Raw genomic sequence first — 23,637 nt, 5'->3', positions numbered from 1 at the left:
TTGATATCTTTGCTATTTTTTTTTAGTTTTACAATGTTTTTTTGATTTGTTGGGTTTTTGAACTGATAAAATCGTTTAAGACATCACATCAACTATAAAAATAGATACAAAATAAAAACAAAATGTACATGCATAAATTAGATATAAAAATACTTACCGTAGTTACAATTTACTTTACTTGTTTACATGCTTCCCTAATTTTATGGAGTAAGACTTTTGTGTCAATTTACCCCTTTCAGTTGAAACAGGGCTGTAACTAGCATTAGAAGCAAGACAATTTACTTGCCTCATCCAGACTTTTACCCCAACTTGAAACAAAATTAAGTTTAGTTGGGAATTCAAAACAACTCCCAGTTGAACAAGGTTGATATTTTCTTATGAAAGATGTTTAAAACCGCGTTTCAGAGCTTCTAGACTTCAAGATTTTCTGGAGAAATCGAATGCCCCAAGCCCCCCTAAGCGAGATCTTGTCTCTGGCTATTGCCCTGGAGAAGCGCCTTGCTGGCATTGCAGGATTCACTTGATCAAACGCTGCAACCTTAACACAATTACTCAAACCAAACAGGAGTTTACACCCACTTTCAGTGTTCCATGCATAGCCACTTTTTTCTACGTCTGTCTTACAACAATTAATGTGCTGTTTGAAATGAGCTGATCAAAACTGATTTATAGCAGTGTTTGTTTCATGCAAATGAGCCCACAAAGTTCAACCTCGTTCCCAGGGTCTCTATCTCCCCACCCCCAAGAGATCTTGGGGGCAAGGAGAGGGAGACCCTGGGAACGAGGTTGCCACAAGTTCAGAAGGTCATGCTTGTTTTAATTGTTTGCTGTGATTAATGGCTATTTTCAATGTCTCGATTGTTTGTTTAACATGTTGAAACAAAGATGTTGAAAGATAGCCGCTATGCATGAATCACTGAAAGCCGTATAACCTTAATGTGAATCTCTCTTCGAGCGCCAAAGGCACGATCCCACTAGTTTCACTCGCCCAGCAGCTTACTTTGCACCTTCGGCGCTCAAAAAGAGATTCACATTGCGCCCAAATAGGCCAAACTCAAAGAAACAAGACAACAGACTTAAAAATTCAACAACAACGTTTATTTATTGAAATGCTTTTAATAGTAGTTTGAGTTACTTTATAAGTAACTGTACTATTAATAGCTGTTTTTATTTTTTTCTGAGTTAAGTTTTGTACCTTGCACATTGACATAGGTATAACCTTCCAACTAGCTACGTTGGAATAATAATTATTTTCTTAGATACACAAATAAGTCATTACCTTCTAAGAAAAAAATAATTGCTGTAAAAGCTTTCCTTAACAGCTTGTAAAAGTTTGAGAGAAAAAGTACTTTCTTTATACTTATAAGATGTTATGTCACCAATCTATCTGGAGCCTTGTTACATACAACATCTGCTCCCCAGCTACTGACAAAAGTGCATTCAACATAACTGTCAGTACTTCTAATAAATTAATTACAAAACTTCCAACAAAATTATTGACTGGTCTGATTTTTTAAAAAATATATACTGGTACCACTATTTCCTCTTTCTGTTTGTAAGTGCTTTAGAGAAGTTTTCAACTGAGTGCATGTTGTAAAACCAAAGTGTTAAATCACTTGATCTGGCCAATGACAAAGGACACAGATAACCCAGTGTGTCAAGCAAAACTTTAAGCAAAATCAAGAAACCAGTGCACAGTGCAGAAAAATGCACCGGTATACAAGGAAGTCAAATTTCACTTCTACCTCAACAAGAAAGTGGCAAAGTTTTAATTTCTAGGCCAAATAGGCCAAGCACTAGCTAATATGACTAGCAAATGCGAACTACATGTACTTTTGACACTCAAGTAAAAACTGCTCTGAATACAAATCAATTATCTGGCTCCATACACTTGTTCCACCATTGTACTTTTTTTTAATTTCTGAAGTAGCTCATCCAAGCGGTATGGTCCATTGAAACCAAACAGTTCTTAACCACAAAACCATTCCATGGATCAATCTCGATTTTAGCGATGATAGATATCGATGTGTGACTGGACACATCTACACTGTCTTGTGCATTTTCCAGTCAATTGCTTTCTGTATATTTACATGTATTTTGTATCATTGATATATAAATATTATTTTTCTGCCTGTTCTATTTACAAATTTATAATATTCATCTGCAGCATTCTTCCATCATGAGGTCGTCATCACTCAGTTCATTGTCTTCCTTTGTGTTTGGAAGAGATCCCCAAAGCATAATTTGAATTCCTAAAAAAGCAAACAAAAGGTCAATGAATACACCGTAATACATCATGCTTACTTGTTTGATGATACCAAGGGTGACCCGGGGGGGGGGGGGAACATGTTTGTTTGTACTTTCAGGGTTTGTACCCTTTTTCACAAACAATTTTCCAGGACTTTTCCATTCAGTGCTTTGAAATTAGACAGTTAGACGTCCAGGAATTAATTTGTACCAATCATGATCTAGCTCTTGACTACAATTTAGTATTTCTGTAATCTACTTTATTAAGTGTTCTTGAAAAAATAAGCTTCTGTAAGCTTCCCTGAAATCTGTAAATGCATGTACTATGTATGTGCTGGAATGTATCTTATAAAACTATTCTTACTACTGTCCCATACATAAATAACTTGTTCATGCAGTGGATGTTATTTTGACCTGACGATCACAAACGTAGCTCGGTGTTTATCATTAGCTGGAGTTGACTGGAATAAACAATTTTCCAAAAGCAGTTTTCATTTATAATTCAGTTTCTAGTTTTTGCTTGAATGCAGATTGGAAATGGGAGAAATGAACAAATGAAACAGAATTTTCAGACGGCTCATACCAACCAGAATAAAAGGACTGCCTTTAATAAGGCATAGTCTGTGAGCCATTTACTTTCCAAATGAAATGTCTGAGAGTTTTGGTTAAATGGTAAGCACCCCTGAATGTACTTGATCCTCAACATGGCTATGTGAAAAGGCTTACATGTATTTCCTACTCCAAGGGTTTAATATGGAAACTGCAAAACCCAGTATACAGACAAAAAGAAAATAATAGTGGGGGAGTATGGTTCAGAATAGGCATCTTTAATGTCAAAAAATTTGATGATTTTTTTTCAATATCTCGCTAGACCTTGAGAAAACCATTCCTTGACAAAACCAGTTGTTAACACCTTTTGAAGCAAACAGCTGTTTCAAGTATGTTTTCCACGTGTTTCAAGTTTCGCATTATTCTACACAGTACTTTGATAACTTTTATCAGTCATGGGAAGTCAACGAAGACTCCTAATGTTTCTTAATACTATATACCTGTTTGATCCAATCTTTCCACGGGATAAACAGCGCTTGAGTGAAACATCCAGAAATGGCCGTTGTTACACGAACGAATGCAAGACTGGCATGGAAGCGTCACATGATAGCCAACGACATTTCCACTAGAATAAAAAAAGAAAACAAGCAAAGGATAAGAAAGGTATACAAAAATTACAGACAAATACCGAATAACTGAGAACATTACAAGGAATTTGAGCGTGAAATGAAATCACAACGCACCATCCAAGACAGGCGACATCTTTGATTCGACAGTCGCAGTTTTGCGTCGAATAATCCGTTCCTATCAACTGAATGGAACTAAAAAAAGACGTTAGAAGTATTAGAAGAAAGTGAGAAATTGGAGAAAACGCTGTTATTCACAAGAAGGAAGTACATTTCAAACTTACTTTTCGGGAGGCAAGTCGGTCGAGTACAACTCCACTTTCGTGTCTGCTAACAGAAGTGCCCGCATACCGCGAGCACAAATACTTCTTTCGCAGTACTTGCACTCCAGTTTGACGACTGTTTTCGTTTGAAACGCTGGGTGAATCCTCCGCGACATTTTGCCAAGATAAACCACCTTTTTTTCGCTTTCTCTTTGACGTAAAACTTTCCCTACACAGCGTCGATACAAAATGGCCGTTCACGGAAAACAGCTTTTAGTTATTGGGAAATACTGTCTTCTGATTGGTTGTTGCCTGGTGACGTTCACGCCTTTCTTGGCCTTTAAATTTTTTAAATGCAACTTGCCAAAGCGTGACAAATGAATGAACATGATGAATGTCACACGACCCTCACACGATTTTTACACCGAATCGAATGTGAGATTTTATATGAAAATAACAATAAGGTTGCTTGAGTTCCCCGACAGCAAAATTTTGTCATGATGGAACCTCGAGTTTCGATTCTGGACCTTTCCAATGTATTAGTGCAATTGTTTTCAATTGATGTTCATATTGTCACGTCTGAAGCGTTGATCACGGGATGAAAGCAACTTTACAATCAGGCTTGTAGCTGATAAGCCTGCGAAAACAGCCATTATTTATTTGGCTGTCGACAAAAAATGGCATGAGAAATGGTGTCTTTCTTTTTACAAGTAATATTCTCTCCATTCAAACTTAGTAGTATGTTTAGTCCTAAGGATTTTATTCCCGAGTCTCTAAAATCACGTGTTGTGAACCAATTTACGTGTGCGAGCTGTGGAGCTCGTTATATTGGTGAAACCAATAGGCATTTTCACACACGTGTTAATGAACATCTTTTTCGGGACAAAATGGTTTCAAACATCTTACATGTAATTGTTCGAGGCATTGTCGAGACAGTTGTGATGCCTCCAGTTTCAAAATTATTGATTTTCTAAGACTTTCACACAACTTAAAATGAAGGAGAGTTTTCATATTGAACGTTTAAATCCAGAACTCAACAAACAAGTTGAGCATGTCAATTTATCGTTACATTTTTAATTGTATCTATTTCAGCTTAGTGGTTTTAATAAGTTTGCATTTTACGTTAATTTGAATTTATAAAGGCTCATTGTATAGGCTGTTACATATATATATATAATAACGATCATTCTGTAAACCTTATATATTCATTATGGCTGATGATGATGTTTGAAACATCGAAACATGCATTTATTGCTTTAGTAAGCTACAAATAAAACAGGTGTGGTAATCCAGTTTTGCCAGGAAATCGTTACAGAAGAAATCAGAAGAGGGCCAGGAAGAGGTCAGGAAGAGGGCCTTTTTTGGGTCGAGAGAAGATTGGAATCTAAAATGACGTCATTAACTCTTCCCCAGTTCACAGTCGGTCAAAGACAAAATGGCGGCTGGGTGACACTCAACGTTGACTGTTCATTGACGGACATCCTTTCTATTTACTGTGACGCTAGGCTTTTCCTCTGAACTTTGTTATTGTATTATGATAACAATGGATGGCTATAAAGGCAGACAGATATTCTGCCTTTTCCTGACGTGGCTAAGTTATGCATCAACTTATCTACTTCGGAAGCCCTTGGGAGTGGTAAGTTCTAAGTAAAAATAAGCTCATCTAAATTTCGCCTGCCGTTCGTGAAGATTCCTCGATTTGCGCGAGAAAGTGTAAGCTATTTCAAGGAAATGTGCATTGTTAAAAGCGCAAGCATTCGGTGCATATTTGAATGTCAAAACGAGAGAAAATGTTGTTATAAACGTATTAAATAATGAGGCATGAATCTGCAAAACGTTTCGCCACTATTTTCTAATCTTGTAAGGTTTCCTTCGCACCGAGTACGCCTTTGTTACCTTTTTACAACCCTGGTTCGTATCGTTGTTCACAGAATGGGAAAAAAGATTTAAAATTATATTTAGGTCCATTAAGAAACACGTAAGCCACGTAAAAAAACAGTTCTTTATACTGGGTAAGGTAATTTAGATGAACCTGTAGCTATGACAACTGTTTGTCATTGGAAAAATGTTTAAATATATTTCCAGTTTTAAATGAATTTCAGGACAAAATTATTCTAAACCTGTTTGATTTCACAATGGAGCTCTGAGTTGTATTTTGCTTTGTTTTATGGATTATGATAACAAATCTGGAACAAAGGGAAATACAGATCAACTCCGACTACTGCCAGGGTGCATTCCCTGTCACGCCATGCCGAAGATACGTCAAGTTTTTTTTATAGGTCTACGCCAAGGTCTTTTATTATTCATACCTAAAATAAGTCATCTGTGCACCAGTTTAAAGGTGCCAACTACGATCGTACGCCTAATATATTATTACAGTGTTTTGTTTTCAGCTATGATGATTTCTTTAATAACACTATGTTTTAGGTCAAGGCAGATCTGGCTAATATTTACAGTCTATCAAGAACAGAACTCGGTTTCCTGGACACAGCCCTCTTATTACCTTATGCTTTCATGCAGGTATGTATGAAAGTCTGTTGGTATAGATAATTACATTCATTTGATAAGGATGACTTTTTAGTCTGTGACAAGATCTTCAAAGATCTTAAAAAGATCTTCAAAGATCCTTGAAGACAAGGATCTTTTAAGGATCCTCAAGGATTTCAAGAGGATCTTGTAAACATCTAATGAGGTTGCTGATATATAAGATCCTTTCAAAGATCCTTCAGTATCCTGAAAGATTTCATTAGGATTCTATAGGATCTTAAAAGGATCCTTTCAAAGGGTTCACAAATTACCAAGGGTAAAATTGAACCACAACGTTATTATAAGCTACTCACCAACATTCAAATCTTAGCAGTACAGTACCGCTCAGAAATAAGCGTCCATCGCATACGCACCTTATACGCACATACGGACATACGCAGACACACATACGCAGATACACAGACGCACATACGCCAGTGTGCGCAAAAGCATACGCGTTTTTCGCCTAATTTTGGGAAGCTTATTTCTGAGCGGTACTGTAAGTACAGTAGGATGCTGGACTAGTTATATCAGGTTTGACTCCTGATGAGAAATTGGAAATTTGTCGATCATTTTCAATTCATTGATTCATTAATCAATTTGTTGGTCTTGCAGATTGCTTTAGCATCTTTTGGTGACAAATATGGACCTCGGAGGGCACTGGCTGCATGTCTGTTAGGTTCAGCATTATCAATGGTAAGAGGTGACCCCATCTTATAAGTTTGAACTTTGATTTTAAAAAGAAATCTGATTTCAATTTCTGTGATTGATTTCCATATTAATTTTTGTAGCATTCTGGATCACTAAAGATAGCGGGTATCCCCATGAAAGATTATAACCTATCATCGTCATTGTCATCATCATCGTCATTGTTGTCATCATCATTATCATTATTAGATTATCATTGTCATCATCATCATCATCATCCTTATCATCATTATCATTATCATCACATTATTACAGATATAGCCCATCATCATAGATGAAATTCCTATTACTTGAGGGAAAGCTACATGTAGCTTTCCATTTTACCAAAATAATTCCATACTGATTACTGAAGGATAGTTTTAAGATAAGTTATGACAGATTTATGCGACATACTATTTAATTTCAAGGGAGTTGATCTTGATATAACTTAATTTGAATCTGGTTTTAGATTACCTTTGGTTTCTGGAAGAGCATACTAGTATTTGCAATACTCCTTTTCTTGAATGGAACAGCGCAGGTTGGTACATGTAATAGTTTCAAGGATATTTTTCCAAGCCAAATACCCGATTCCCTCTATAGCGTACGACTGCAGGGAATCACAGTAGTTGTTTTCATCAAACCATGTGTGAGACTCGGCAATGATGCACATTGCAGAGTCTCGCACAGGGTTTGATGAATACAACTACCGTTATTCCCTGCAGGCGCGCGCCATAGAGGGAATCGGGTATTGATGTTGTCATATTGTGTAGTACCAGAAAATATCCATACCCACCCATGGAAGGTCATTGGCAATTCTGAGGGGCTGGGGGTTTCAAAAGCCAAATTTTTTAAAGGAAAATATGGAGCTTACCGGGTAATTGGAATTTCCAGAGACGTGGGGAGATTCAAACCAAACAACCTTCTGTGGGAGGGGTATGGATATTTTCTGGAACAATACATTGATGTTAACCATAAATAGGGATAGATTCAGGATAATTTGTGAAGTGGAAAGAGGGAGGGGAGGGGGTGTAAGTACTGGTGCTAAAAAGGATGGCTAGCGATGCTTTGCTTTAAAAGAAAGATTGCAAAGTAAGACATTACCTATGTCTTCTCGTGACGGGGATAGGGGGTGGTGTAACACCTTCAACCCCACTTTAAGAGGTGTATCTGATTAAACAGGAATCACGGCATTTGACAGTAATGGTTAAAGTAGAATGTTTAAATTTCAAAGTTGACAAATGAAGAACACAGATGTGAATGAATCACATTGTACATTGTATGTGAACTGTGGATAGAGAATGAAAAAAATGACTTTTCTTGTAAAAAATATATAAATTGCAAACACAACTCAGGGCACCAAGGGGGTGTAGCGCTCCTGGTCTAAAAATGCCAGGCTCCAGCACTTCTGGCCTCCCATACAACAGGGCTCCAATCTCTATGGCAGACATTCTCAGGGATCCACACTCTTCAGCAAAGCACTCCAGGTGAAGAACTTCAGGCTTTGGGCTCCATAGTAAAAAGGTTATTTTGGGCTCTGATCCCCCCCCCCCCCCCCATCGTCCCTATTAGGGACCCTAACAAATGCCAGAATCATTTAGAACTTCACCAAATATTTTTTCAATTATTTATTGTATTGTTGATGTAGTCAACAGCTTGGCCAAACTGTGTGAAGTCACTAACTAACTGGTTTTCTGACCAACAAAGAACAACTATATTTGGTTTGTTTGGGACCAGTAGTTTTGCAGGAGGAATCTTGGGGACGGCAATGGCTGTAAGTATGTTTACAATGAATGTGTTTGTAGTAGTAAAATAATTCATCCTACAACCCAAAGAACACTCAATCCTGAACACTCAGCCCATTTAACACAATTCCAGAGTTTTGATTGGTTTAGCAGCCGATGGATATCATCCCTTATACCATACCAGACAAACATAGTCGACTACCATGCAGCCTCCTCCTCAGGTGCTTCATATTTTTCGCGCTGCAATAACAAAGGAGAGAGATGCGTCTGGGTACGAGGCAGGTCAACTACGTTAAGAAAGATTTACAGACATTTCATGGTTGTTTTTAATGAAACAATTATCCCAAACATTACTGTTGATTATAGCCAACTTGGCAGTATGTGATACCCTTTGTTGGCTATCACGTTGATGGTATAAACATCTATTGATCAATGCGTTTTTGGAGATGCTCAGAAAAACTGATTCAAAGTGTTCAAATGATGCTAATGCAAATAAAAATTAAAGACATTTTTAGTACTTAGTCCAAAGTAAGTTTGTTTAGCTGGTTAGGGTAAGAATGTTGAGGCCAGGAACTTGTGCTTCAACCTGTTTGAGGATCCAAAGAACTCAGTCATATAATTTTTTTTAAAATCCATACAGGTTCAATTGCAGTCCGTGTTCACTCCAGACATGAAGATGATATTTATGATACCATCTGTGATTGTAGTAAGTTTTGAAATGTGAAAAGGTTTCTTTTTACTGAGTGGTTATTTTTTCTTGAAGGAATTATTTGAATGAAAACAACCAAGCATTCCAAAATGTTTTATTATTCAGTTTTGAATGAATTTACATGCTGGCCAACTCACATGCCTTAGGTGTGAGTCTCATGCCTGTAGGTCAAAAACTTCCATCTTGCGACAGCCACAGCTATGGACCAATTTCTCATGCGTAGCTTTAAAAATTTGAGTTATTTCAGCCTTACCTGATTCACTTTCAAAGATTTTTTGAACTCTAGCCAATGCAAGAAAACAAAAATTCATTAACTAATGGCAGTGCTCTCCAACCCCTTCCCACCTCCTCTCTGCCCCCTCCCCAATTAAACCAACATTAGACTGAGGAAAAAGTAGTGGTCACCGAAGTTGTGTTTGGTAAAATACTTATACCTAATCATACCTTTTTGGTACGCTTCGGCGGCATATCAGGCGAGTTTGGTCGAGCCATGGTTCGTATTTTGGCGAGACGAAGTCGAGCCAAAATACCCATGGCAAAACCTTGAAAAACAAGCCTGATATGCAGCCGAAGCGTACCAAAAAGGTATGATTAGGTATTTGCCGTACCCAAATTCAGCCAAAAATCCGGTTATATTTATCGCTCTGTTGAAGCCATGCTTGCAAGGTACGTACTGCAAATTGTGTTGACTTGGTCTTCAACACTTTTACCAAGTTCTTCTTCTGCCTTTTTCCCACTCGTTTGTTTTTAGAGTTTCATTCTCTAAATTTTCAAAATCAAATTAAGCGAAAAATTTTGAAATTCCGACTCCATTGTTTCAGTCTGAATGTCTCAGTACTTGTCGGCAAACATCGCGCAACTGGCGAGCACGCTCAAGTTTAGTTTTGGCGGGAAAGTTGTTCTCTTTTTACGACCGCTAAACACCGCTAAATTTAAATTATGAAGTTCTGTTTCATTGGTAAAACCTCTTTTCAATCCATCATACAGAAACACCACTTTTCTTCAAAGTGACCGTGTGATATGGTGATATACCGTGATATGGTGGCATATCAGGTCAGTGACTTGATATTGTAGGATATCAGGACAGTAGATCGCGCTTCTGATTGGCTACTTGCGAATTTGGGTACGGTAAATCCCAGAATTGGGATGCGCAATCTTTGGGAAGTTTTTAGACTTATGAGTTTTTGGATGCCTTGAGATATTGTTAGGTGATCTATAAAAATCCCAATGGATTATAAAATACCACCCTTGGAAGCCATTATTGAATGAAATAAGTTAAACCTATTAAATGTTTCTCTTGCAGGGAGGCATTGGTATTTTAGTTTATTTGTTTCTTCAGACTCCTTCAGAACTTGGAATTTCAGAATCGTCTGCAGGTAACAACTTATAAATATTATAATCAAGACATTTATAAATAATAACATTTTATGTTGGAGTCTGAATCAAGAGCATGGGGTTTGAGCCCTGGTTGTGGTCATTGTGCTGTTCTTATATCAAACTCTTTACTCTCATATTGCCTTTCTACACTCAAATATATAAATGAGTACTGGCAAATTATTTAATTCTGGGGGTAACCCTATGGTGGTTTAGTACGTCCCATCCAGGGGGATTGCTTTAAAGTCATTGCCCCGAAATAGAACTGAACATAGATTTTCAACCAAACTTTGCCTACTTAATGATTACCTTAAGGGAACTTAAATTTTGAAATAAAAAAGTGAGGTCACCATATTCGTTTAGGAGCAGGAGGACAGGTGTACCATATAATTCCCTTATAATTCCCATGCGAGTACTGGCAAAGTACACTTTTCCAGCGATAATTTATTTTTCAAACATAGAAATTGATCTGTTTTAATTTTACAGAAAGAATGTGAACGCTACACCCAAATTATGAGAAAAAATTGATAGGTCACCGTACTCGTTCACTAGAAAGTGATGATTTATTTCTCTCGTGGACTAAGCCGCATAGAAAGGGCCGCCATATTGTTAACGTGCGCACACAAATTACGCGTAAAAATTCTGCACAGTAAGGATGCTCAATGCAATACAGGGCAATGTCCTTAAGAAATTATGAGGTTTAAGGAATCGGGGGTAAAATTACAAAGAAGTGCTACTTAAGGGAAACAAAAAATGGTTCAAGAAATCTGGAGTTTTGAGAAACAGAGGGTTCTAGAAGTCAGGATTCTACTGTATGTGTACAATTGCAATTGTGACAGATTTGATTTCCTTTTGTAGAATCAGGTGATACTCCTGCTAAAGCAACAACAGGAACTGCAGCCAAACAGAACCAACTAACGTACAAACAACTTTGGAGTTTAAGGTAACTTTTCAAAAAACCTTCAGACAATTATTGGAATACTTCCGAAAGTATGCACAGTTCCTGATAGCATTCAATGTTCAATCTTCAAACTAAAATTTAAAGTGAAGTGCAGTCCCCTCTCCTAATTAATTCAAGTTAGGGATATTTTGCTTGTTTTCCCTTCTTTTTGCCCTTGCACCAGCAAAACTACCAGTTATTTACAGCTGCAGTTAAGACTGGTAATATTTTTTGTTTCAAATTTTACTTTTTTGGAACAGAATTACAACTTACAACATATAATTATGACCCCAATCTCAAACATAAAATCAAATTCCAAAAGCCTATTAGAAAAAAAAAAAGTCACATAGGGCTTTGTTCCATGCACCCCTCCAGTTTGTCTAGTAATTTTCACTTGTATGTTTAACATGAATCTGTTCTTAGTTGAACATTTAAACAGTAGATGTACTAAAATTCTAAAAAATAAAAATACTAAACTTGCACATGTATAGGACCATAGCAGGTAGGACCCATTTGCGCTCAGCCCTTCAGTAAACTTGCAGTTATTTTTTATCTGCATTGCATGCGAAGCCAGCCCTACCCCCCACCCAGGGGCAAGGAACTAAGCCATTGCATGTGAGGTGCACAGGTTCACAAGTTCTTGTCATTATTAATACAATTTTGTTTTCAGGATGGTTCCAGAGCTATGCTGGGCAAGTTGTTGTGTAAAGTTAGTGCGATACTGTATGTACATGTGGCTGCCTATGTACCTTTACCAAGCGGTAAGTAAAAAGGGATCTTATAACAGAAAGCTGTTGAATATCACTGATATTGATGACAAACCTCACTTACTTTTAAGAGTTGTCCATTATCCAGAAAAATGGGGGGGGGGGGGCGCATAATTTGTTGCCTATTTCTTTTTATTAAAGTTCGACATTTTGTGAAGCTGGATCGGGAAAGGAGGGGAGGGGGAAGGGTCATAGCTTAAATATTTTTTCTTTATTTCTTTAGCAGACAAATGGGCCAATAACAAGGTGGAGCTTATAAGAGGGGGGTGGGGTGGGGGACTTATAACAGGCATTTTACTGTTTGTTCTCTTTTAATTTTCAGCTTAACTACACTAAAACTCAGGCAGGTTATTTGTCAACAGTATTTGAAATTGGAGGAGTCCTGGGGACAGCCTTGTTAGGCTTCCTTGTTAAAAGGTACGAAATAATGTCTGTTTGTGTATTACAATATTCTAAATGGCTGATACCATGACAAAACAATGACCAGTGTTGTACAGTGCACTTCCTGAATTTTCCGTCCCAATTTCAGACCCGACCCCAAAATTGATTCCCTATTCCAGACCAGATCTTACCCAGGAACTGCTTTGGTTTGCATAAAGATTTGACATGGCTTCAAATTCTCGACATTTTTAAATGAAACTTCACAAGGGATGAATAATAGCAATCATAAAAATTAATTCCTTTCAAAAATTATACCTAATTTTTATTGCTGATCAGATTGTACAAACCACACCCTCTACACCCAGACCAAAATGGATCAAATGGCTTTCAAGTCACTGGCAATCTTTGGAGGGTGGCAGATTCTCAGTCTGGAGTCAGCTTTTCCAGCTAACTTTAAACACAAAATAACTTAATAATTCTCTTTCAGATTTCTTCAAGGCAGAGCCATTTACGGCGTCACCCTGGCTCTGTTTGGCAGCACCATCTTCATGGCTCTTTTTCAATACACGGGTCATATGGGAATCATGGTTAATGCAATGTTTATGTTCTTGGCCGGCGCTTGCAACTGTGGCGTTGATCCATATTTGACTGGATCAATACCTGCTGAGATTGGAGAACGAGAAAATGCCCAGGCAGCTGCCTCAGGACTTGTGAATGGTTAGTAATAAAGCTCTGAATAAAATATCTTTAACTAAAAGGTGAAGTCGCACTTGCAGGGCTTGAGATTAACGGTAGCCAACTAGCCACAGGCTAGTAGAAATGCGGTTTTGGCTAGTAGGTTCGGGACTTTCACTAGCCAAAATGGCTAGTTAAAGGAAACCACGCATCTAAATCGACTCCGAGAGAACAGAACTCACAAGTACACTGTCGTCACATATAAAATTATCAAAGACTGTGGACAAGCTGAAATTACCAAAAAGTAACCTAAAATTAACGCTAAAGATAATGATAACAGAGCCAGTGAAGAGGGCAAAGTGCCTCTGCGCACTAAATTAGCTTGAGAATTCTGGCTAGTAGAAGGTTGGTGTTGGCTAGTGAGATCAAAGCTGTCGATAGCCAAGAGGCTAGCTAGCAAAAAAATTAGTCTCGAGCCCTGCTTGACTTGGGTCAAACTGGACAGCATGGCCACAGCTTAGTCCGGTTTCTGTTGTACAAGGGAGCTAGGAGTATTGCTACTACCCCTGGGTGGGATTCTGGTCTATGAGTGGGGGTTACCAACCCCCTCCCTCCTGCAACATTTTGTCAAGTTGCGCTCCCGTGCCAAACTGGCTAACAAAGCCGGAACTTATCCCTGTCTACGAGGCATGGCACGACTAGGAGTATTTCTACTCCCCCTGGATGGGATGCTAGTCCATTGCAGGGTTACTCTAAACAGTAAATTCGTTAGTACCCATTTGTACACCTGGGTGGAGAGAGGCACTGTGAGAGTAAAGTGTCTTGCCCAAAAACACAACACAGTGACCCCTGCTGGGGTTCAACCTGGACTGCTTGATCTGGAGCCTAGCGCACTAAAAATAAACTAAGAGCTTTAGCAGAGTGAAAGACAAAGGTTTAGTGGTACTCAGGCCAAACTGAACAACATGGCCTCAGCTTAGCCCGGTTTCGGCCCTTATCAGCACACTCGCTATTAGCCTTATGGTGAGAGCGCTGGGCCCCTGGGACACAGCGTCTCCTGAACGTAATTGTTGATTTTCAAAAGGAAATGAAATGTTTCTTTAAGCATTTTATAACCTAGTTACATAATGGTACAGAACTTTGCGCTCTACGTTTACCCACTCAATTAATTTTGTATTAAAAAAACTAATTTAGTATATGGCATTTTTTGTGTTTGCCAGGTTTTGGCGGATTAGGTCCCATAATTGAAGGTCCCATCGTAGGTTGGATCGCTGACGCGTACGGCTGGGCAGGCCCATTTTACCTGATGGTGGGCATGTCACTTCTAGGCTCCCTCACAATGCTGAAAGCTTCCAGAATCGACCAGTCCATTAAACAAGCTCAGTTCATGGGGACTATAACGGCGTCAGAAACTGCGTGAATCTGTTTTTAGCTTGATTAATGGAGAACAGCAAAAATCTAGTGGCGAGCAGAAGTACAATGGGTGTTAAAATATGTCTTAAAGGGGAATCCATTCATAGAGCTAAGACATGAGAATAAACGAGTTTTAACCGGTCATGATCAGTCCATATATGGATCGGCTGTAGGCATTTGTTACCTGGTTACCAGATGTTTTTCCGCGCGCTTACTAGTTTATTTCGGTCAAAGTCTGGCAGATCCCTCCCCAAAAAACTGCGTAACAAAACCTAAAGGTTTTCCTGGCGTGCTTTCGAAGGCCGGTTGGTCGAATGAAGAGTAGGACCGGAAAAGCGCGAAGTGATTTTGCGTGTTTTCGCGTGTTTTTGTTTTACATCCCGAAGTTTGCGACGGTGATGCAATAAAATATTTAAAAGAAAAAAAATAATTTTTAGTGCGCACAACTCATGCGTTTTTTTCTTTTCACATTTTATGTAATGTTTAATAAATGAGCAGCAGTGCTTTATCAAGTTTAAAACACGAGGCGCAGCCGAGTGTTTTAGACTTGATAAAACACGAACTGCGAATTTATTGAACGGCTTAAAAATCCTCTGATGTGGATCAACTCATTCTTGCACTAATATTTAGATTTGGGGTTATTTTGGCCTAGAAAATTGGACGTAAAGTTTAGCCGTGTCTTTATCAGATATAAAGACACTCATTAAACATTAATTTTTTTTGTATTTTCTTTATGAATTATTAATGAGTTTTTTAATGGCTCTTCATTATACATGTGCAATTACTACCTACAACTAAAACTTTTACATACACATGTAAACGCTCTGAAAACTAACAAAAGATCAGAACAAAAAATACCTCAGTTAACAGAAAAAATATACTTTGATTTTAATATTGGTATCTGCTCATGTATAATTTTGATTTATTAAATCTATATTAAAAGCAGTTGCAACAATACTATGCTAAATAAACCAGTAATGTTTGACACTTTTCGTAATGTATACAGTTGAACCCCGGTAACTCGAACTCTGAAGGGAAACGAAAAACAGTTCGAGTTAGCGGGTTTCGGGTTAGCCGAGTAAAAATGACTGAAAAATGGGTCCAAGGCAAATAGAAGTTAGTTCAAGTTAGCGGGGGTTTCGAGTTAACCGAGTAAAAATGACTGAAAAATGGGTCCAAGGCAAATAGAAGTTAGGTCAAGTTAGCGGGGTTTTCGAGTTAACCGAGTAAAAATGACCGAAAAATGGGTCCAAGGGAAATAGAAGTTAGTTTAAGTTAGCAGGGGTTTCGAGTTAACCGAGTAAAAATGACCGAAAAATGGGTCCAAGGGAAATAGAAGTTAGTTCAAGTTAGCGGGGTTGTTCGAGTTATCCGAGTTCGAGTTACCGGGGTTCTACTGTAGTTTCTTTTTTGTTATACATAGCTCTAAGTTTAAGTTTTAGTAGCGTCAAGCTCCTTGGAGGGGGACTCCCATATGAAAGAGACCTGGACGTTCGTCGAAAACTTTTAATTAAACCCATAAAGGAGACCAATAGGCCATTTCCGAGTTACCCTTTGCCTCTATTTCAAAACGAGTCTACGTGCGAAACCATTCATATGAAAATGAGTTTCACCTACAGGTCCATTTTTATGCAAATCAAACTCATTTTCATTTGAATGGTTTCGCACGTAGACTCGTTTTAAAACGGAGGCAAAGGGTAACTCGGAAATGGCCTATCTCAGTGAGTTTGACTCAAGCTTTTTTGTGACCTCAAAAGATACCATTTTTTATGCTTGAACGGTCTAGACCGAAAAAAGTATGACGGCGTTTCTTCGACGGCTAAAATGTTTGCGTTCTGTCCTGAACACCCTAACACCAGAATCCGTAATTCACACCGCCAAGCGAGACAACCATTATCCCCGTCCCTTTCATAATCTATGGGAGCCCCTTCCCAGGGTCAAGCTTAGCAGACTTGTTTCTCTATAACAACTATTTGATTAACAAGTTTATTATGTTCGACCTTATGAGTCCAGTTTTGTCTTTTCTAAATCGCCCAGTCGCTTTTGGGTGTTTTTGGTATATTGCAGATTAAGATGCGCGCGAAAAAAAAAAAAGATTGAGGCGCGCGGGAGAACACGAGAAGGTACGAAAGGAAAATATCCAACCTTATCTCGCAACGAAAAGACAAATAGGGACTGGTACAGATCTGCGCCTTGAGATTGCGTTTCCTCTGCCCCAACCCTCCCGTTACTTCTTTAGATATGTTCCTATGTCCCCGTTTTCACATAAATTTTGACACGAATCAAGTGAGCTGGATCGGGCTAGATACGGTACATGTTTTAGAAACGCGAAACTAATGAGCCCCATTCACCGAGCCCTTTTCTATGCCCCCGCCCCCAGCTCCCACGAAAAAAAAAAAAGACCTTCACCGATCCGAAGCAATGAAAAATCAGATCGAATAAGCTTTTCGATTCCCACGAGACCTGCTGTTCGTATTATCCGGTCCCGATCCGTTCCGATTTTTCAAACTACGAAATGAAGGGTCCAGTTTTCGGATCATTCAGCTCCTCCCTCCCATCCTTACCCCTTTCACGGCCTTTCCCCCTCCCCCCCAATCCCCACTTCCCGGTTCTTAATCCTCCTAACATTTTAACTTAGAACTTCACGTTTTTGGCACTTTCGATTCTTACAAGATATTTTCGATTACTTTTGAGGAAAAACACCTTTAAAATCAGTTTGAAACAACAAAAACTGTTCCGATAATGGACGTAAATGAAAATCAAGGCTTTTCTTCTTTTACTCTACACTGAAATCGTAGAAGTTCCTACGCGCAATGCTTGATTTTGTCTTCATCGAGTCCTCCACTGATGAGGTCTTTATTTCCTACAACATCAAAATGAGGACAAATCAGAATTACAGGAATTTAATCGAAAAAAATTCCCTTAACATCAAGCATGAAATTTCTCTTGTTTTTAATAAAGTAAAAGCAGTGCAAGTTCCTATCTGTCATCCGAGCTGGTAGTGAAGTCAGGCCAGAAACACTTCTTCCTATCTGGGATTCCAGCACCGTCCAAATAAATTAAATGTCAAATAGCCAATAGCGGAGACTGAACTGGACTCATAAGCTTAAAAAGACTACTTTTGTTTGTTGAATTTAAAAAAAATAGATAGGGAGCTTTTGAAAGGAACAGCTTTCAATTTGGAGACTGATCACAAGAATAAGCGGTCAAACGGTGAAATAGTTTTGTCCCCTGAAGAAGGCAGCATTTCCGAAACGTCGGGAAAAGTATTTTGACTACAGCCGGCGTAGTATTTACCTATTTTGTCATTCATATGTTTAGCACCTAAGCTGCGCTGGTATCCTAATCTTTATCACAAGAATAAGCGGTCTGATCACCCCACAAAATGTGTTTTGACTTAAAAGTGTCCGGGCATTCATTTTGCTCATCACTTTGTTCGTAATGTAATAAAAGATGGCTGTAATTTTGATGTTACTAAGACAGGCAACCAACATATCAAAATCATGAAACGTTTTCTTTGCTATTATAAACTTACGTTTCTTTATTTTCCAAAGTCAAATGTCACGTTATCTCCAATCAGCATAAACGGTGCCCACTCGGAAACCTCGGGAATGCTGTTACCTCTCCACCACTTCTTATCTCTCATCCACTTCATGGCCCTGTAAAGTGATTCACTGGCGCTTTCCCCACGAACAAGGTGATGATAGAAACAGCTCATGACCTGCTTTGTTGCACTGTCTTCCAAAGCCCACAGTGCCACTAGCACTGAGCGCGCACCGGATCCTAAGAACGCGCGAGCGATTCCAACAGCTCCCTCGGCCTTAATTTGTCCACGACCACTGTGACAACAACTCAGTACTACCAGCTTAGCTCGCAGTTGAACTTTTGAAATGTCAGACATTTGCAAAAGGTAGTCTTCTTCTTGTGGAATCTCGGAAGTAGAGCCTTGAGGCGCAAGGGCAATTTCTCCTCTTTCAGCGCTACCATGTGCAGCAAAATGTATCAGACTCACTGAATCTATCCTTTGAAGTACTGCCTGCTTAGTTGCGTGTTGTCCTAACAAAGGATGAACGCCCAGCAGTCGTCCAATCATCTCTGCTTCCTTTCTTGCACCAGGCAATGGTACAAAGTTTCTATTGGTACTTCCGCAGTAAATCACCTCACCAACATCAGGATCACCCACTATCAGAGCACCAGTCTGACTGTGATAGTCTGTAGAGCTGTCCTGAATGAGCTTGAGAGTCGTCAATGAAGGAATGATGCGGATCCTGAAAGTCTCTGATAAATACTTCCCATTTTGATCAAGTAAAGCTGCAAATGGAACACGGTACAAGTTGCGATGAGGAACAATAATGATTTCAGGCTCGTCAAGTAAGTCGGACACAGGATTGATGAGCATTTCGTGGAACAAAGTTAAACTCGGTTCGGGATTTTTCTCATCCTTTGCATCTCGCAAAGCTGTGTGGCTCTCTTCCTGAGAAGAATCAGGTTCAGCCGTCTCGATGTCATTCAAAGATCGATCTTCGCAAACTTCCTCCGGCAAAATACCAAAGCTGCGGAAACTTTTAGCCATGATAGCAAAAAATTCATCCAAATTTTTAGCTGGCTGCGCTAATCTTTTGTGAAGAGTGTTTTTATCCACTTTCGTTTCTCGGAATAAAACGACTCCGCTTGTCTTGACAATAAACAAAAGCACTCTTTCAGCACTATAAGAAATGTACAGACAAGTGCAGTTGTTTTCTTTGGTCATGACATTTTCAATGCCAATCCATGATTGCGGGTTAGCTGATATGTGTGTTTCAGCGGAGTACTGAGTTGCCATCAAGTCTGCTAGGGCTCTAGCCCGTCCCATCTCTGTAACAGACAGAGCATGGTAAGCAAATCCAGCATTACAAAACCATTCCCTGAGCCACTCGTAGGGAAAAACATGCATGTCTGCAAAAGATATGTTGATTTCATCGCTCCCTGAATTTAAACCTCGCAAATCTTCGCATTTTTCAATACTTCGAAAGAGGCAGCAAAAAGCTTCCTGGAACTTTTCGAGTGAGAGCTTCGTCAATGCAAGAACACAATAACAATCAAACTCAGCTTCGCCGTCTCTAATATCTTTACTTATTGAAAGTGCCTTCTCAAGATGTTCTTCAGCTATAACATATTCATCAAGCATGTTACACACCTTTCCTAGTTCACGGTGCATGACGGCCTCTCCTTTTCTATCACCAATTTCAATTGTGATCGCAAGTGCTTTCTCGAGATATTCTTTAGCCTTGACCTTATCACCAAGGGATTTAAACACACTTCCAAGGTTGCCACAAGCTGTTACTTCTGCTGCTCTGTCGCCAATTTCAATTTTGATCGCAAGTGCTTTCTCGGTACATTCTTTGCTCTTTCTATATTGTCTAAGAGCTAGATAAACAATTCCCAGGTTTCCGTAATTTGTTGCTTTTTCTGCTCTGTCACCAATTTCCACGTTGATCGCAAGTGCTTTCTCGAGATACTCTTTAGCCTTGACATATTCACCGAGAGATTCAAACACAGCACCTAGGTTTGCGTAACATGCTGCTTCTCTTGCTCTGTCTCCAATTTCCACGCTGATCACAAGTGATTTCTCATGATATTCTTTAGCCTTGACATAGTTTTCGAGAGATTGAAACACATCTCCTAGGTTTCTGTAATTTGCTGCTTCTCTTGCTCTATCACCAATTTCCACTCTGATCGTAAGTGCTTTCTCGTGATACTCATTTGCCATGACATAGTCACCGAGAGATTCAAACACAGCTCCTAGGTTTCCGTAATTTGTTGCTTCTCCTGCTCTGTCACCTATTTCCAAACTGATAGCAAGCGCTTTCTCTAGACATTCTTTAGCCTTTGCATAGTCACAGATAGATATAAACACAGTTCCAAGGTTTTCGTAACTTGTTGCTTCTCTTGCTCTGTCACCAGTTTCCATACTGATCGCAAGCGCTTTCTCTAGATATTCTTTAGCCTTGGCATAGTCACGGAGAGATGTAAACACAGTTCCAAGGTTTCCGTAACTTTCTGCTTCTCCTGCTCTGTCACCAATTTCCATTTTGATCGCAAGTTCTTTCTCAAGATATTCTTTAGCCTTGGCATAGTCACCGAGAGATTGAAACACAATTCCCAGGTTTTCATAATTTGCTGCTTCTCCTGCTCTGTTACCAATTTCCATGTTGATCGCAAGTGCTTTCCCGTGATACTCTTTAGCCTTGACATAGTCACCGAGAGATCGAAACACATTTCCCAGGTTTGTGTAATTTGCTGCTTCTTTTGCTCTGTCACCAATTTCCACGCTGATCACAAGTGATTTCTCGAGATATTCTTTAGCCTTGACATAGTCACCGAGGGATTTAAACACAGTTCCCAGGTTTCCGTAACTTGCTGCTTCTCCTGCTCTGTAACCAATTTCCATGTTGATCGCAAGTGCTTTCTCGAGATATTCTTTAGCCTTGACATAGTCACCAAGGGATTCAAACACAGTTCCCAGGTTTCCGTAACTTACTGCTTCTCCTGCTCTGTGACCAATTTCCACGCTGATCACAAGTGCTTTCTCGAGATATTCTTTAGCCTTGTCAAAGTCACCGAGAGATCGAAACACAGCTGCTAGGTTTCCGTAATTTGCTGCTTCTTTTGCTCTGTCACCAATTTTCACGCTGATCACAAGTGATTTCTCGAGATATTCTTTAGCCTTGACATAGTCACCGAGGGATTTAAACACATTTCCCAGGTTTCCGTAACTTGCTGCTTCTTCTGCTCTGTCACCAATTTCCATGTTGATCGCAAGTGCTTTCTCGAGATATTCTTTAGCCTTGACATAGTCACCGAGGGATTTAAACACAGTTCCCAGGCTTCCGTAACTTGCTGCTTCTACTGCTCTGTCGCCAATTTCCATGTTGATCACAAGTGCTTTCTCGAGATATTCTTTGGCCTTGTCGAAGTCACCGAGAGATCGAAACACAGCTGCTAGGTTTCCGTAATTTGCTACTTCTCCTGCTCTGTCACCAATTTCCATGTTGATCGCAAGTGCTTTCACGAGATATTCTTTGGCCTTGTCAAAGTCACCGAAAGAGTGACAAACAATTCCAAGGTTTCCTTTTGCGATTGCTTCTCCTCTTTTGTCCCCAATTTCTCTCATGATATTGATTGCTCTCTCATTAAGTTCTTTTGCCTCAACATACTTACTTTGACTCTTATATATCCGTGCCAGATCTATGCTGAGGTTCCCCTCGCTGACTGTCTCACCCCACTCGCAGTAAATGACGAGAAGTTTCCTTCCATATGTTATAGCATTTGCGTTATCGTGAATATGACTGTAAGCATTGAACATTGTTCTATAGATTGCTCCGTAAATCAATTTGCCAAATTGTTGCTTTATACTCAGGGCTTTACTATTCAGCAAAACCAAGCTTTCCTTGCATAACTCGATAGCTTTTAGAGCACGACCGGTGTTGAGAAGAAACATGGCAACAGCTAAGGCTATACTGGTGGCTCTTATGATTTCTGCTATGTTGTTCATGACGCCTTCTTCAATTTGCAAGTGTCAGTGTAACTGTAAAAGAAGGGGGAGGAGGGGGGTGAATAGCGGTATACGCAAATCTGCCGAGGATGCGTAACATTTTTTGAAGCAAATCCGCGCCCCCGTGATTATTTTCGTTCAAATGCGGATCCGCACATATTGTCTCAATCTATAGTCGGTCGGCATTTCCTTGTCGCTAAGTTCACAAAATGTTGGAATGTACGAGTAAACTTTGGCTAAATAAATAAATAAATAAATATGTAATTGACCACTCCCCGAATGGGGCTTTTCAGGGCCAATGTAAACTAACTCTGAAACAAATATTGTAAATGAACGTAACATGATTAAGAATCCCAACTGGCAGGAGGCAGGCCAGTTGGCTATTTACAAGCGAAGCCGAGGAGTTGAATTAGGGGCTACCGAAAATAACACCAGCTAGTGGTCAGAACGGGACTTGAACCAGCGACCTCCGGATTTCAAGTCCGGCGCTCTAACCACTCGGCCACGCTGCCTGCTATACAAAACTTTCGTAAGTAAATTGTAACATCGTTAAAGGGGTTACGTCACGAAATAGGGCTACATACTGGAAAAAAAACCCGGTCAATTTGTACAACGTTGTTGTCCATAATCTATCAGTTAAAAAATCTTCCTCAGTTGTAAAATAGTCGCAACCATCCTTGTTGACTTCCGGTATATTATTATGGTGAGAAAAATATTAAATAGTTTAAGGTTTTCTTTATTTTGAAAGAAATTTTGTACATCAGTAAAATTACTTAACATATGGTGACACAACTCTGGAGTGGGTGACAACCTTTCACTGATCACATATGTGAATAAACTATTACCACGAGATTCTTTTAAACTACGTCCACATTTCACCTGAAACCGTATAACAGCTATAGTTTCATGTATATATCTATTGCTGAATATAGAAATTGCACTATTTAGTGATACTGGCAAAAATTATAGCGCGGAACAATGGGTCTGCCGAACACCGCAATACCGAAAAAAATAGGCAAATAACGCAATGCCATAGTTAGCCTGCATCAGCTGGCGGTTTTAATTTGTTGTCGCGAGGGCAAAAAAAGAGAAGCAAAAACGAGCGGTGGGACCGTGAAAACAATGCACGACTTTTAACTGGTCGTGAACTCAATGAAATGTTTCGACACTACGAAATCATTTACCATTACGAAACTATGTATAT

General features: G+C 39.3%; 3 protein-coding genes across 3 annotated transcripts in view; 1 reads left to right on the top strand and 2 right to left on the bottom strand.

Moving 5' to 3' along the window:
• Positions 1-1,076: 1,076 nt before the first annotated feature.
• LOC144627969 (protein FAM72A-like) lies at positions 1,077-3,949 on the bottom strand. Its single transcript, XM_078486000.1, has 4 exons — positions 3,707-3,949; positions 3,540-3,617; positions 3,297-3,421; positions 1,077-2,252 (listed from the first exon to the last, which is right to left on the bottom strand). Exons 1-4 carry the CDS (start codon positions 3,859-3,861, stop codon positions 2,158-2,160), a joined length of 453 nt encoding a protein of 150 aa, XP_078342126.1. The 5' UTR covers positions 3,862-3,949; the 3' UTR covers positions 1,077-2,157.
• A 1,165-nt stretch (positions 3,950-5,114) lies between these two features.
• LOC144629065 (glucose-6-phosphate exchanger SLC37A2-like) lies at positions 5,115-15,041 on the top strand. Its single transcript, XM_078487236.1, has 12 exons — positions 5,115-5,321; positions 6,113-6,205; positions 6,827-6,907; positions 7,368-7,436; positions 8,544-8,669; positions 9,281-9,346; positions 10,653-10,725; positions 11,582-11,666; positions 12,334-12,424; positions 12,753-12,847; positions 13,299-13,528; positions 14,707-15,041. The coding sequence occupies exons 1-12, from the start codon at positions 5,220-5,222 to the stop codon at positions 14,904-14,906; spliced, it is 1,311 nt and encodes a 436-aa protein (XP_078343362.1). The 5' UTR covers positions 5,115-5,219; the 3' UTR covers positions 14,907-15,041.
• A 3,394-nt stretch (positions 15,042-18,435) lies between these two features.
• LOC144667331 (uncharacterized) overlaps positions 18,436-23,637 on the bottom strand; it is a 63,132-nt gene continuing 57,930 nt past the window's right edge. The window contains exon 7 of the mRNA XM_078528721.1: positions 18,436-22,009. Within this exon, the coding sequence (XP_078384847.1) occupies positions 18,441-22,009 (3,569 nt within the window). The 3' untranslated portion in view covers positions 18,436-18,440. The remainder of the gene's footprint in view (positions 22,010-23,637) is intronic.

Source organism: Oculina patagonica, chromosome 10 (genome assembly GCF_052425735.1).
Source record: "Oculina patagonica isolate OP01 chromosome 10, crgOcupat, whole genome shotgun sequence".
Lineage (NCBI taxonomy): Eukaryota > Metazoa > Cnidaria > Anthozoa > Scleractinia > Oculinidae > Oculina > Oculina patagonica.
This window is presented reverse-complemented; position numbering and strand designations above follow the sequence as displayed.

Coding starts and splice junctions, on each gene's coding strand:
- LOC144627969 (XM_078486000.1), bottom strand. CDS start 3,861: ATGTCGCGGAGGATTCACCCAGCGTTTCAAACGAAAACAGTCGTCAAA. Junction 3,618..3,706: donor ACCGACTTGCCTCCCGAAAA/GTAAGTTTGAAA, acceptor GTCTTTTTTTAG/TTCCATTCAGTTGATAGGAA. Junction 3,422..3,539: donor GATGTCGCCTGTCTTGGATG/GTGCGTTGTGAT, acceptor TTTTTATTCTAG/TGGAAATGTCGTTGGCTATC.
- LOC144629065 (XM_078487236.1), top strand. CDS start 5,220: ATGATAACAATGGATGGCTATAAAGGCAGACAGATATTCTGCCTTTTC. Junction 6,908..7,367: donor TAGGTTCAGCATTATCAATG/GTAAGAGGTGAC, acceptor ATCTGGTTTTAG/ATTACCTTTGGTTTCTGGAA. Junction 7,437..8,543: donor TCTTGAATGGAACAGCGCAG/GTTGGTACATGT, acceptor TTGTTGATGTAG/TCAACAGCTTGGCCAAACTG.